Source organism: Nuphar pumila, chromosome 14 (assembly GCF_984573655.1).
Source record: "Nuphar pumila chromosome 14, dmNupPumi1.hap1.1, whole genome shotgun sequence".
Classification (NCBI taxonomy): domain Eukaryota; kingdom Viridiplantae; phylum Streptophyta; class Magnoliopsida; order Nymphaeales; family Nymphaeaceae; genus Nuphar; species Nuphar pumila.
This window is the reverse complement of record NC_143262.1, coordinates 27,986,454-28,001,580: the sequence shown is the minus strand read 5'-3', so window position 1 is coordinate 28,001,580 and position 15,127 is coordinate 27,986,454. Positions and strand designations below refer to the sequence as shown.

At 37.0% G+C, this 15,127-nt stretch overlaps 1 protein-coding gene across 2 annotated transcripts in view; it reads left to right on the top strand.

Moving 5' to 3' along the window:
• The window catches only part of LOC149816687 (uncharacterized), a 138,579-nt gene that overhangs the window by 46,780 nt on the left and 76,672 nt on the right, over window positions 1–15,127 (top strand). For both annotated transcript variants that reach the window (XM_089988140.1, XM_089988139.1), the window contains 2 exons: window positions 638–727; window positions 889–964. In XM_089988140.1, coding sequence (XP_089844266.1) covers window positions 638–727; window positions 889–964 — 166 coding nt within the window. The remainder of the gene's footprint in view (window positions 1–637; window positions 728–888; window positions 965–15,127) is intronic.

Below are 15,127 nucleotides of genomic sequence, written 5' to 3'. Positions count from 1 at the left end.
TCAATATAAATTAGTGTAATTGAAAGTGGGAGTAACTCCCTCATTAGCCTACATGGTTGTACTTGTTTAATGTTGCAAAAATTAACATTATACTATTCATATCATTATAAATGTAGATGTCATAACAATACTAGCATCATTATTAGTGTCTCCCAATAACACATCATTCTATTCATATTACTTTATTATTAGTAGAGCATATCATGCTATTGTATTGTCTTTTAAGGTTTCTTACTCAATTTGTGATATGAGACTCACATACTCCTATATCTTGGTTGTTTGATCTTGATGGGCTTAAATACTATTACTTGATTTGCCATGAACCATGATTTCATAATCTAATCCTTTGTTTGTTGTAGCAATTACTACTTAATGTTTGTAATCCTTTCTCAGTAAATGTATGTGAGAACCATGATTTCATAATCTAATCCTTTGTTTGTTGTAGCAATTACTACTTAATGTTTGCAATCCTTTCTCAGTAAATATATGTGATAGTAGTGTTTGTGTTGAAAAATAGATTCTTTAATGAGAAAGAGAGATGTTAATGATGAAGGCAGCTTGGGATTGATTTCGGATTGGATTCACTTACCAAGTTTGACTGGCTCCGTCATCGCTGATTGTTTTTTATACTTTGTAGGAGGAGGAGCTGCACAGAATATTTAACAAACAAGTTGAAGTAGACAGAAAAAATTCTATATCAAGGAGCAACTTTCGTGAACTACATAAAGTAAGAGACCGATGGCAAATGTTTTTATCATATTTCATACAAAACATTTCAAATCATTCATTATTTTATTCTTTTATTGTTCTAAGTTTTAAGTGAATCATTCTTCTTTAAATGCCTTTCTTGATCTCATGGGTAGTTTTCTCATGGTTTTGATATTTCAGGTGCTAGAGGAGCATGACCTATCTTGCCCGGAACTTTTGCATGTGAAAACTGATGGTGTGACACTTACAAAGCAAAGTAAGGGACAACAATGCCTTTAAATATTCCTTAAATTTTCTTCAAGCATCGGTCTTCATTACGTAAGAAGGTAGGTGTTGCACCCATTGAAAATAAGGTGCGAGAGAATCGTTTACGGTGGTTTGGACATATTCGGCGAAGGCCTAATGATGCTCCAGTTAGAAGGTTGGAGAAATGGGAAAATATATTAGTTAAAAGAGGTCGGGGTAGGCCTAGGAAGACTTGGATGGAGATGATAGGAAAGGATATGAATGCTTTGAACCTCACCGAGGACATGGCGTTGGATAGAAATGATTGGAGGAAAAGGATTCATGTGGAAGACCCAAAATGAATTTCTTTTTTGGTTCATATCGCTGACCCCAATTGTTTTGGGATGAAGGCGTAGTTGTTGTTGTTGTTTTGTTTTATCGGTCTTCATTATGTAAAGGATTTGAGTTGAATCTTGTACTGCTTGATGATTGACATGGTTTAATATTGAAATTTCTGTTTGTTTAAGTGATTGCACATTGTCTTGAATGGTATGCTAAGTATACTTCCATATAAGGCTTCCCTGATGGTCTCTAACTGTACATTTGAAAGGACACTTGCTATGACTTTTATGTGGTCTTGTAAATATGTGCTATTTGTGAGAGATAATCATATTTTCATTATGTAGTTTTTCCATAGATCTGTACATTTTTGTATTATTGTGATTGGATGTAATTTACCATTTGTTTCAAGGATACTATTGTGAAATACCCTACAAGCAGCTATGAGAAGGTATTATAATGAAGTTAGACATCCCAAAAAAATTCAGTTTTTTGGGATTTTCCTCATCTCTCTCTCTCTCTCCCACCTTCTCCTCTTCTCATCTCCTCTTATTTACTTCGATATTCTTGTGATTTCGCTGCATCTACAACATCAACAACTAAAACAGATTGAACATGTTCTCGTGTGGTATGAGAACCGAATGTTCTTTAGGACCAGATGCCATCAAACCCTTTTCTCTTTTGTCTCAAATCCTATCTATTCTCTCATCTCCTTCCTTTCTTGTTTTCTCTCCTTTCTTCTTTTCTTTACCTTCCTGCATCTCTCTCTCTCTCTCTTCAAATTACACTCTTATTTTCCCAAAACTTTCCAAGATTTTCTTCTTTCTACTTAATTTTTCATTTGTTACTTCTCCTCTACAATTTTTTTCTGTTCTCTCTTTCTAAACTTGTTTCCTTTTTTTTCTTATCCTATTGGTCAGATCTGATTATTCTTGCAAAGAAAATCATTATTTTGCTGGTGTTGATAGGTGTTGTCATCTGTACAATCTGTTAACATCAACATTGTTGTTTGACCTGATGTCTCAGAAATCTCTAGTTCTAAAACCTTTCAGATTATTCCTTTTAAAAAAAAGACAAAAATTTGTTTTAGAAAAAAAATGAAGAGGGTTGCAGCCGACTCTTTTAATTTCTGTTCATTATTGAAATCTCTACTTTTCTTAATAATCCCTGCTTCTCATGGCATTCATCATTCCATCCTTCTTATCTCACCTTGTTATCAAACGATAAATTCCACTAATTTCATCACTTGGAATGATTGACTCTCTCCTTTCATTCATAGCTTGGTTTTGATGGACCACTTAAAGGGTTCTATCCTAACTTCACCTATGATGTGAAGCGGATGAGAAGGGTACAAAGGTGCAGTCTTACGCCCCAATTCAACGATTTTTGATTTGGTCAAGGATGACCAAACATTGGTAGTCTCGATCCTTTCTTCCAAAGTACTTGTTCAAGTTCCTGATGGTTGGTGCTTATAAATTGTGAAGTCTTTTCCACAAGTGTCTCACACAAGTAAGGACTCCTAGAATACTCTGGAAGGATGAGTTTAGGAGCTTTTCACATCGGAGCATGTCTAAAGGCAAAACCCAATTGATTTCGTTCAAAAACTAAATCAAATGCTGATTGTTTGAAAAACTATCTTGGGGATTCTTTGATATTGGAAGTATTTAGAGATTAGGGTCTTAAATTTCAATAAAACACAGTATATTTAAATAATTGACAGACTCTAGATTTGTGGATGGTTTTAGAAAAACAAAAGAATGGGCTCTGTCATGCACCTAGAGTTCACGAGTTTATTTCTAGGGTGTCATAAGGAAGTGCTTGCTCTTATTTTTTTACCCCTTTAAGCTCTATCAAACTAGTGTTTGGTTCAATAAGAACCAGAAATGATTCTACCTTTGATGTATGTGCAATTCAATATGGATTGCTATATCCCACAGGTATTTGCCTATGCTCCTTCATAATATTTAAAAAGTATAAGAAAGAAAGTCTTTTGAAACTATTTAAGGCAGCAATTAGGTAAGTGAGGAAGAAAAAGTCTTTCAGAGGTCTATTATGGTTGTGCTCTGGTCATTTTTGAGCTTCTTTCCTTGACTTCTATTGTTCTTTATTTAAAAGTTTTCAAATTTTCTTCTCGTTTTTCCCAAAACCCAATTATATCTCAACGAGCAACAAGCATGACTCCACGAGTGAAGAAGTCATGAGGGAATGAGGTCATAGGATCTAATATTCCAAGACTCAATTACTTGGAAAAAACCTAAAATGATCATGCTCTCTCGCTCTTTTTTTTCCCTGATCATAGCGTAAGTTTTGCAAAATCATAATTTGCAAAGGAGTCATGGAAGCAAAAATTGTTTTGAAAAACAAAGGTCGGTCACATTTTGATTGCAACATGGAGCTGGTGTTGTTGAATTGGAAAGATGAGGAATTTGTCCTCAATGCAAAAAGCAACAGAATGATTTGAGTTTTCTTACAAACTAGTGCACCATAGGGGGGAAATGTAGGTGTTCATTCCTTCTCAATAATACACAAAATAGTGGTTGTGTAGGACATAAGAATTTGAAGTAGAAAATATTCCTGTCCTTGAAGTAAAGAAGAAAAGGCATCTGACCTAATAATTGGGAACACAAAAAGAGGTCAGTAATTAAAATAGACTTTTATGAGAATACAGGACTATAGCCATTTTTATACTTCCCCCTCAACTCGAGTTTTAGTGAAGACATTGACTATCTGTAAAATAGAAAACAAGTCAACTAAATTATAGAAAGATCTAATGTGTAGTGTAGACTCTTGTTGAACATGGTGACAATAATTTTGATGTGCTCAGTTCTCACTAAATTGCAAAATTTTAACCATGTGAATAGCACTGTTATTGTAATAGTATAATGAAATAGTCCTTTAGATGGTAAATCCCAAATGCTTTGATAGTCTACAAAGACAAACAACTTTGTAAATCCCGGATGCTTTGATAGGCAACAAACTGCTGTCCTTTGCGTCTGCTGTCGATTGGACTAATCTTTTTTATTTCTTTCTTCATCATGAAGTTGAGTCATCAGTGAACCTTTAAAGTGTGGATCATTTTATGCTCTGGCGTAAATGTGGTTTTGAAAAAAATGGTGGTCCGTGGTATCGTGGCATAATGAATAATCCTCAAGGCAGTGGTAAGATGTATTGATCTAGGTTTATTCATGAACTAACTAACTAAATGAATTGCAAATGATGTTTGGCCTAGAAACTGTAGAGTAGATCAAACTCCTCATTAGCTGCCTAGAGATCAAAGGCTCTTTAAGGAGCTGATGGTTGAAGGGTCTAAGTTTAACCATCAGCAAGTCTAGCTTGACAGAAAAGAATAACATTGTACTTGCTATTTAGATCTATGGTAACCACAAGGGGCATCAGCTATTTCGAGCCCAAAACTTTTGACTAATAACAAGATTTTTCACTTTTAAAAATCTAATCCAGCCAGCTTTTTGTACCTTTTAGTTTGAACGTCATTCACCTATAATAATCACAACATAGATTAACCTTGAATTTCCAATTATAGTCAAATTGAAATGGCTTTCTTGGAAACCAAGTGATGAAAAATTTGAGCTAAAATTATCTAGCCATGCTTGAATGGCTTGCTCAAGACCAAATAGAGTTTGCTGAAGTCTATACACCATGAAGATATATACTAGCAGAAGTTGCAGCTACACTTCCTCCAAATACCCATTCAAGAAAGCATTTTTAACATCTAGTTCATATAGTTTTCAACCTTTAATGTCAGCCATGATAATCAAAGATCTGATGCTTATCAATTGTACCACAGATACACAAGTTTCAACAAAGTTAATGTCAAATTGTTGAATGTCCCCTTGGCACCCAATATAGCTTTTTATCTCTTAAGAGTGTCATCAAGCTTGGTTTTGATTTTATGTGTATGCATTTTACACCCTACACGTGTTTCCAAAAGGTGGCACCCATCCTAGGCATGCATTTTTTTTCAAAGTTGCAAGCTCCTCTACCATAACTTTCTACTAAAACTTTCTTGCATCCTTAGAATTAATTTGAGGTTCAACATGTGGATGCTCAAGTGCAAGACAAGCTTTATTTTGTGGAGAAAATAATTCTTAGAAACAGAATGACTGGGTGGAACAAAAAGACAAGAAAAATGACCTACCTAAGATATATAAGAGCATTAGCTTGGGAGGAATTGGGATTTGGTGAAGTTGCATCTTGCACTTCTTGAGTTATCCATCATATAATGGAACAACTTCCACATTGGAATGTCGATGAGGGTAGACTTGGAGGTTGTCATTAAAATCACTAGGAAGGGGTACTATGGAGGAGATTGACATATACTTCTCTTTAGATGAAGATATATGATATAATGGTAGATGCTTAAAAAAATTCAACATGTTGTTATGTTATAGCACCTGTAACTGTTTTGATCTTCAAGGGGTCTTGAATAAACATTTGAATATTTCTGCCAAAAGCACCTCTTTTCATTCTTAAGCTACATGGCAAAGCTAGTACATCAAAAAACACAAAGCACAAAGCAAAAAAATGATTAGGGTAACTACCAAGCATTTTTGGACATGGGAAAATTCTACTAAAAGAATAGAGGGCATCAAGCTTATCAAATAAATAGAAGTTCTAACTGCTTCAGCAATAGGAGCATAGTTATACTAGTGTAGATCTCCAGCAGTTTGAGCTTTGAAGTATATGCCTGTTCTTACAATTAGAACCACCATTTCATTCAAGGGTGTAAGAACACGATGTCTTGTGATGGACACTGTTCCCCATCAAATAGTCTTGAAATTGATGGCTAATACATACTTCCTTAGAGTCTGAATAATTTAAGTTGAGTCTCAATTAGAACTTGAAAGCGACAAAAAAATATGAAACATTTTAGTTCTATTATGTGTAAAGTATGTGGTCATCGACAAAAATGACAAAATAACTACACTGTCCTTTAAAGAATAGGAGTTGGTCTCTGAATATCTAAATATACAAGGTTCAACATCCTATATGACGAAGATATGCTTTGATTAAATGGTAATGTCTGACTTCTTGCAAGTTCACAATTTTTGATCTTTGATACTAGGGTCATATCTATGAGCGGACATATCAAGGATGTTGAAGCCATAGTCACCTAATTGTTCAAGGTAATTTCTCAGCAAGAGTTTTTCTCTGAGAGATTTTCAAACGCCGATAAATCTTGAGAAAATCCCAGGAAAATCTTGGGAGTTTAAAAAATTTAAAAATATAAATAATAACAAAACATATAAGAAAATAATAAGTTTTGAGTTATTTTTCTTCCAAAAATATAAAGGAAGAGGTTTTAATTGGTTTTAAAATATAAAAGAAATAAAAAATAGAAAATGTAAACTTAAAATATAAAAAAATAAAATTTTCTAAAAAATCTCGTGATATTATCATGATAATATCGTGATATTTTGACTTCTAGCGATATTGTGAAAATATCGCTATATATTGTCGATAATATCAGCTGACATTAAATCACTGATAGTATCAACCATATTTCCAAAATATCGGCGATATTGGTGACACTGGTTGAAGCCAACACATTTGCAAATCAGAACTTGATGAGTAACCCAGGTCTCTTTGATGTCATAACATTGATGAACAAGATTGCATCATTGCACAAGGATGACTACAACTATGTCACATGGGTGGGGGTGCGGGTGCGACACAGGTGCGGCGCAATTTCAAAAAATTTGGACACGGGGACTCGGCTATATATATATTAAAAAAAAATATATTTTAAATATATATAATTATATATATATATATATAACAATAAATTAACACATAAAGATTGTACATTTTAAAGCAAAAATAAAAAAACAATTCTTAACAACACAAACTTACCAAAATATAACACATAAAGAAGCTTGTGAGTGTGATAAACAACAAAACTTATCATAAATCTGCCTCACCGTCTCAATTAGAGGGAAGAACATGATCGAGGTAGTCCATGTTGAGAGTATGCAAATTATGTTCTCCCTCCAAGTCAAAATCTTCTGGATTTACATCCTAATTCTTGGATGGTCCACAACTGCATCAAAAAATGACTATATTAGTATCTAACTTAAAACTTTGAATACAAATATTTAAATACAAACTTTGAATACAAAGAAAAAAAAGTACCTATACTCTTCTTTGGTGCGGCGAGAAATTAATCGTAGATTAGAGTGAACATAAACCAAATCCTCTGCTCTTTTACTAGTGAGTTTGTTTCTTTTAATGTTGTGAATTTGAGCATATATACTTCAATTTCTTTCACAACAAGATGATGTAGCAGGTTGGGACAACAACTTCATTGCAAGACGTTGCAGATTTGGTGTCTCTGATCCATATGTTGCCCACCAATTAAGGGGATCTTCATCGTCCCTTGCCACGAGTGCTGCTAAAGAATCAAATCTCCCCGTAGAAAACTTGCCAAAGTCACTATTTACAACCTTAAACATGTGAGGATCATTAAAAAGTCTTCCCAAACATATCATTCTTTTTCTTGATATCTCAGGATCTTCATTTGGAGACACACAACCAACACCTGCTGTCAAACATTTTTTTGCATAGTATTTTAGATTGAGAGAGTGTGCCATGAAATGCAAAGGTGTATTGCTTTTATCCCATCTTCTCAATAAAACTGAATGTACATGATTGTAAAATTCTGAATCATCAAGTGCAATATCTTTCTTCTCATGTTTAAAAATGATACTGTGAAAATTTTCAATCATATTGTCCCACATTTCATAAATTCTATGAAGCATGTGTACATCTCTATCAACTTCTCTCAACATTTCCCAAATAGGCTCTGTAAATTCAACAAAATATATAATTTTATCCCACCAAAAATCATCAAGATGCATTTTTTGATAGCTTGAGCCTTGACATCATCTTCAGTACGATAAAAATCCCAATCTTGACCAACCACCATCATCATCAATGTATTCTTGAGTTGCTTAATTCTTTTCGTCATAACAATGAGAGAAGCAAAACGAGTTTCAACAACTTTCAGTAACTTGAGATCAGAATGCCTATTAAATATAGAAATGGCATGATGATGGTTTACAACAAAATTTCTAATATTTCGAACATCATGCTTTATTTTCTCAATCCATAAACACATTTCACGTGCATGTGCATCATCTTTTGATGAATTGCATATACTCTTAAGTGCCAAATTTAAACTGTGTGCTGCACAAGGAGTCCAAAAAATATGTGAATATGTATCTTCACTTGCCAAATTCATTCCTGCACGACTGCAAACTGGAGCATTGTCAGTAATGATTTTCACCACACTTTCTTCACCCACTTCTTTTATCACTTCGACAAATAATCTCTTTAAATATTCAACATCTTTATACACTCCAGATGCATCAACAGTCTTCAAAAAGATTGCCCATTAAGTGAGTAAGCAATGGAGTTTATCAGTAGTCGCCTTTGTATATCAGTCCACCCATCAGAAACAATCGACACTCCATGTCGTTTCCATGCAAATTTTTGGGTCTCTAACAAGTCTTCAATTTTATTTTTTTCCTATGCAAGAATGACTGTTCTTAGTTTTTCTGAACTAGGAGGCACATAACCACTCAAATTATAATTAGCCAAAGATGTAATCATATCTTTTCAGTATGGATTTCTAGCTACATTAAAAGGAATTGAGCTTGAGTAAAAGAATCGACCAATCTTTTTATCAATTTCTGCTCTTGCCATGTTTTTGAATGACACTTGTATTGTTTTATTGCTTTCCATCTTTCTTTTCTTTAAAAGCTCTTCTTGTACATCACTAGCAATAGGAAAAGACAGATTAATCGAATCGCTTCTCATCTCTGCAATTTTCTTCTTTTCAGCTTCCTCTTGTTCTTTCTTTAATTGCTTTAACAAGTCTTTATCAACCTCAGAACATGCCCTAATTCCTTGACCACGAATATGCAAAAGATGTGCTTTCACACGCGTATAAGAACCCGTGAAAACAGTCTTACATAGATCACAATGAAATTGCACATTCCCACCACCACCACCACCACTAGCTTTTATCCCTTTTGTCACAAGCTTCCAAAGTGGTTGAGAATCTTCTAATTTAGGGTTAGAACTTGAACCAAATGTATTGACACTACTGCTAGAACTCGCCATTATATCTGAAAAGTGAAAAACTGAAAAGAAAATAAGTAAATAAAATAAAGTTAATAAACACTTCAAAATAATAGTAATAGGAGTTCCAGGTTCGTTCCCTCTGGGCAAATCAGGTTCAAACCAGGCCTTCCTCTACGAGGGGATGATGCAGAGAGGGGGTTCGTTCCCTCTCTGCAAACCAGGTTCGAGACAAGGGGTCTACCCCTGTTTGACGCAAAAAGGAGTGGCAGGGCAAGCCCCTGCTGAACCTTATCAGTGGCAGGGGCTTCGCTCTTGCCAAAAAGCCAAAGGCAGCAGGGGAGGGGCAGAACCCCTCTTCTGCGAGCAGAGGGTGCAGGGAGAGGGGGGGGGGGAGGGCTGCCAGAAAATGAGAATGAGGCAGGGGCCCTGCCTCGTTCTTTTTTTCCGGCAGGGGTGCCAAGCAGGGGTAAGAAGGAGGAGTGGGGGAAGGAGGGGGCTCGGTTGACAGGCCTAGCCTAGCCTTGCCCCACTCCTCCTTCTTATCCCTGCCGGACAAAAGGGAAATGAGGAGGGGCTGAGCCCCTCTTCTACGAGCAGAGGGTGCAGGGAGGGGGGGCTACCGGAAAATAAGAACGAGGCAGGGGTGGAGCACCCTACCTCGTTCTTTTTTTCCGGCAGGGGGCGGAGGCAAGGGGCTTAGCCACCTGCCGGAAAATAAGGAGGAAGGGGGAGCCCCCTGCCGGACGAAGAGGAGAGAGTGGGAATGGGGGGCATACCTGTTGACAGAGGAAAGGGGGAGACAGTGGCTGGCGTCGCCTGCGGCTACCGTCGTCGGAGGCTGGATCGCCGACGTGAGTGTAGGAGGAAGCTGCAGGGGATGAGGGGAGGCAAAATCGACAGGGTAAGCCCCTCCCCCTATCGTAAACCCCTTTTAGGTTCGGGATGAAGTTTGGATCTGGGTTGGGTTCGGATCCAGATCCAAAACATATTTCGAAATAGACATTTTTGAACTCGGTCAACGTTGACCGAGTCCAAAACGAGGACGGACTTGGCCTCGATTCGTTGACCGAGTTTGACTTGTCGTTGACCGAGTCCGGCCCGTGTCCGAAGCCGCACCCGTGTCGGGGCATGTCGATGCGGGTGCGTCGCCTCCCTAGCAGAGTCCGTGTGACTTAGGACTACAACCAATCCCAATCTTCTCATCAATTATTGATCCCACCAAGTAACTCAGGAGAAAATATATCGTGATCATGATTGGTCAACTTTCCAACATACAACGGTTCATAGATAGGGGTGAATGCCAGACTGCAATCACACTACCTTTAGTGAAACAAGGATTTAGAAGCCTTATCTTGGTCTCCTTTAAGGTCTTAGCTGATGTAGGTAGAGAAGTCATATGGCTGGATTTTTTTATTCTATCAAACTTTTCTTGATCGATCACCCTTCCTCCCTTGCATTATGTGCCTTAAAAGACTTACAAGTTACAAGTGGACAAGGGTTCCATAAGGTCTATATAGATGAGTCCATAATATGCATTGTCAAAGAATAGAAATCTTGGATTTGCTTATATTCGTCTTGAGGCTCTGATGTCTTATATCATTACAATATGTTACAATCGATTTTTATCAATTTTAAACTGATGCAATACGGTACAACCTTTAAACTCGTTTAAGGGATGTATTGGTCATGTACTGTACATATCTATGTAGTCAAAAGCCCCAACTAGGCACCGACTAGTCCGCCTAGTTGGTCAGACGTAAGTAAAAAGCCTAGGCTTTGCAATTCCTAGGTGGGTACCTTAAAATGTAACCATTAAGGCATTTAGTCGGCAACTATGCTGCCTCTGCCTAGGCATAAGGGCAGTTTAGCCATTTATTATTCTTATATATATTGTTATTTTTTGTATATATAATTATATATACGTGTGTGTTTGTGTGATTTGTTCTGTGAAATCATGAAAACATGCATAGTTATTATGTGTGTGTGTGTGTGCGCGCGCTATGCTTTTGGGATTTTTTTTTGTGAAACATTGAAAGCATGCACATTTAATTTTAATTGATTATGTTTTTTATGTGTATAATTGTTTAGTTATACAGTGCCGGTCCCAAGCCTGGATAAAGGAGGAGGGTTGCGGCAGGCCAGTGACAACCAACATAAAAACTTAGTTATACCTTATGAATATGAACCAATATGAGAATTTCGTTGGGGCGTTCCCTACTGAGCGATGCGCTGTACTCTATAGGCCTGGAGGCAGTGATAAATGGGCAAGGGTTGCTAGGTCGTCGCCCGGAAGCGACGCGTCACACCGACGCCCGGGTGTGGTGTCAAATAGGCAAGGGTTCCCTCATTTTGTTGGACGGGTGTGGTAGCATACTCTCATAGAGGGTATTTCTTAGCTCAAACTAAGCTTGCAGATCATTGACATGTCAGGTATTACAGATGAAAAGGTTTGCGAAACTCTTGCTATTGTCAAAACTAAAATGAAGATTGATGATGGTGTTCCTCTTTCCGATCCTACTCCCTATATACAGCCTGTAGGATCATTGATGTATCTGAGTATTACCAGATCAGATATCTCTTATGCAGTTTATACTGCAAGCCAGTTTCAGCATGCACCAACATCAGTACACATGAGTGCCATCTTGCGAGTCGTAAGATACATAAAGGGTACTCTAAATAAGGGAGTTTTTTGTCCTCTTCACCCGATTTAAAATTAATTGCTTATACTGACTCTGATTATGAGAATTTCGTTGGGGCGTTCCCTACTGAGCGACACACTGTACTCTATAGGCCCGGAGGCAGTGATAAATGGGCAAGGGTTGCTAGGTCGTCGTCCGGAAGCGACGCATCACACCGGCGCCCGGGTGTGGTGTCAAATAGGCAAGGGTTCCCTCACTTTGTTGGACGGGTGGGGGTAAAGAAGTTAGTCCAAGACCATAAAATTAGGTTAGCCACTTGGAACATAGGATCTTTAACTGGTAAGTTGGTAGAGTTAGTAGATGTTATGTGTAGGAGAAATATTGATATTTTATGTCTACAAGAGACCAAATGGGTAGGTGAGAAAGCAAAAGTGATAGAACCTTGGGGATATAAGATCTGGTATACAGGAATAAATAGGAATAAGAATGGAGTAGGGATTGTTATGAGTCGTGAGTTAATAGATAATGTAGTTGAGGTCCGTAGGAAGGGTGATATGATTTTACTTATTAAATTAGTATTAGGTTCGAATATTATTAATATTATTAGTGTTTATGCACCTCAAGTAGGTTTAGATGATTCCATTAAGCGTCAATTTTGGGAAGATTTAGATGGAGTAGTACAAGGGATATCTTATGGAGAAAGACTTTTCATCGACGGTGACCTTAATGGGCATGGGATGGATTTGAGAGTGTCCATGGAGGCTATGGTATAGGAGAAAGAAACGAAAGTGGAGAAAGGATTTTAGATTTTGGTTTGTCCTATGATATGATCTTAGCAAACACTTGGTTTAGGAAGAAGGAGTCTCACCTAGTAACATTTAAAAGTGGGGTTGAGAGATAGGGGTTGTTGCATCGATTGTAAGGTTATACCGGGAGAAAGTGTAGCTACACAACATAGAGTTTTAATTTTAGATCTTAGAATTAGACAATGCCGCTAAATGGATAGACATAGGATAGATCCTAGAATTAAGTGGTGGGCACTGCAAGGAGTTAAACAAAGAATGTTTGTAGAGCAGGTAGTTAAGGAAGCTGATTGGTATCTCGAGGAGGATTCAGACTCAATGTGCAATAAGATAGCGGGTGGCATGAGAAAGGTGGCTAAGGAGGTATTGGGTGAGTCTAAAGGCGGTGCACCGCTAGGTAAGGATACATCATGGTGGAACGAGGATGTCAAATTAGCTATTAAGGTTAAAAGAGAGTGTTATAAAAATCTAAGTAAGAGTCGTGATAATGAGAATTTGAAGAAGTATATGATAGCAAAGAAGGAGGCTGAAAAAGTAGTTCGAAACGCGAGGGATAAGGTATATAAGGAGGTTTATGACAAGTTGGATACCAAAGAGGTCGAGAAGGATATTTATAGGCTTGCAAAGATGAGAGACAGGAAATCGAGGGATCTGGGTATGATTAGATGTATCAAAGATAAAACACAAAGGGTTTTAGTCAAAGATGAGGAGATTAAGGAGAGATGGAAAGATTATTTTGATAAGCTATTTAATGGAAGTCATGCTCAGGATCTTGGAGACTTGTCCATTCCTTTTCATGAGATGAATCGTGACTTCATGCGCAAGATTCAAAAAAAAAGAAATTGCAGAGGCTTTGAAGAAAATGAAATCAAGAAGGGCAGTTGGCCCAGATGGTATACCTATCGAGGCTTGGAAATGTTTGGGAGAGAAAGGTTTAGAATGGTTGACAAATATTTTTAACAAGATTTGGCGGACAAATAAGATGCCTAATGAGTGGAGGAAGAGTACTTTGGTGCCTCTATATAAGAATAAGGGTGATATACAAGTTTGCACAAACTATCGTGGTATAAAACTCATGAGTCATACTATGAAACTTTGGAAGAGGGTGATTGAGTCTAGGTTGATGAAGATTGTCATGATATCGGCAAGGTTTTAAAACCCGTGACTCGGAACTCGACTCGTTCTTTATTGACTCGTGACTCGGCGGGTCAACTCGGTGACTCGGACCGGGTTTTGTTAACTTTTGATTTTAAAAGAAAAACAATATATAATTTGTCTGAAACCATGTTTTTGAGTAAACATAGTCTCCAAATGTCTGTAAGAATATAAAAACAACTGCAAAGAGCTATAGAGGTTTGCTTGAATAATTGAATTTGATATCTATACAAGCACTTTGACTAATTCATGACTTGAATTAGAGGATTTGGTCACCATGAGTTCAGTCTGCTACTACCTAAGGTTCCTAAAATGGCCAATCATATATGCTAGCTTGTTTTAAAAGTTTTAATTCCCTTTCTAACAAATCCATAAATGTAAAATAGGGATATACGTGCATATTGAAAGTTTACAGAATGCCCAATATCAACATAAATCAACAATTTTCTCATGTATAAAACTATGCAGGAAATATATTAATGGCACAACTATAAAAAGACTACTAATATTTGAATATGTACAATGCTTGTTCACATAACAAATGGATGATGAAACCTAAATGTGACTTCCCATAGGCACAGTTGACCCTCCATATATAGTGAGAATCATTTCTTTAAAATATTTTGCTAAAATAAGTTGATAACACAGGGTGAACAGTAGTTCGAACAACATGACAATTTTATTCTATGGATTTAAATGCTTTTTTATCTTTAAATGATTTTTATTTTCTTTTTTATACAAAATCTGGGGGTAACCCTTTTTAAAATATATGTACTTATATATTTCGAAATTGTAATTTGAAACTCAAAAAACAAATTTCAAACATCCCAAAACTCGCCCGAGTCAGGCCGAGTCAAGCCCGAGTTTTGGCAAACCGAGTTTGCCTTGCTGGGTTGACTCGCTGGAGGGCTGAGCCGAGCCGTGTCAGCCGAGTCAACGAGTTGACTCGGCGAGTTTTAAAACACTGGATATCAGAGAATCAATTTGGTTTTATGCCTGGAAGATCAACTATGGAAGCTATACATCTTCTTAGACAACTTATTGAGAGAAATAGAGAGAGGAACAAAGATTTGCATATGGTTTTTATTGATTTGGAGAAGGCATACGATAGAGTACCTAGGGACGTTCTCTGGTGGACAATGATGAAAAAAGGTG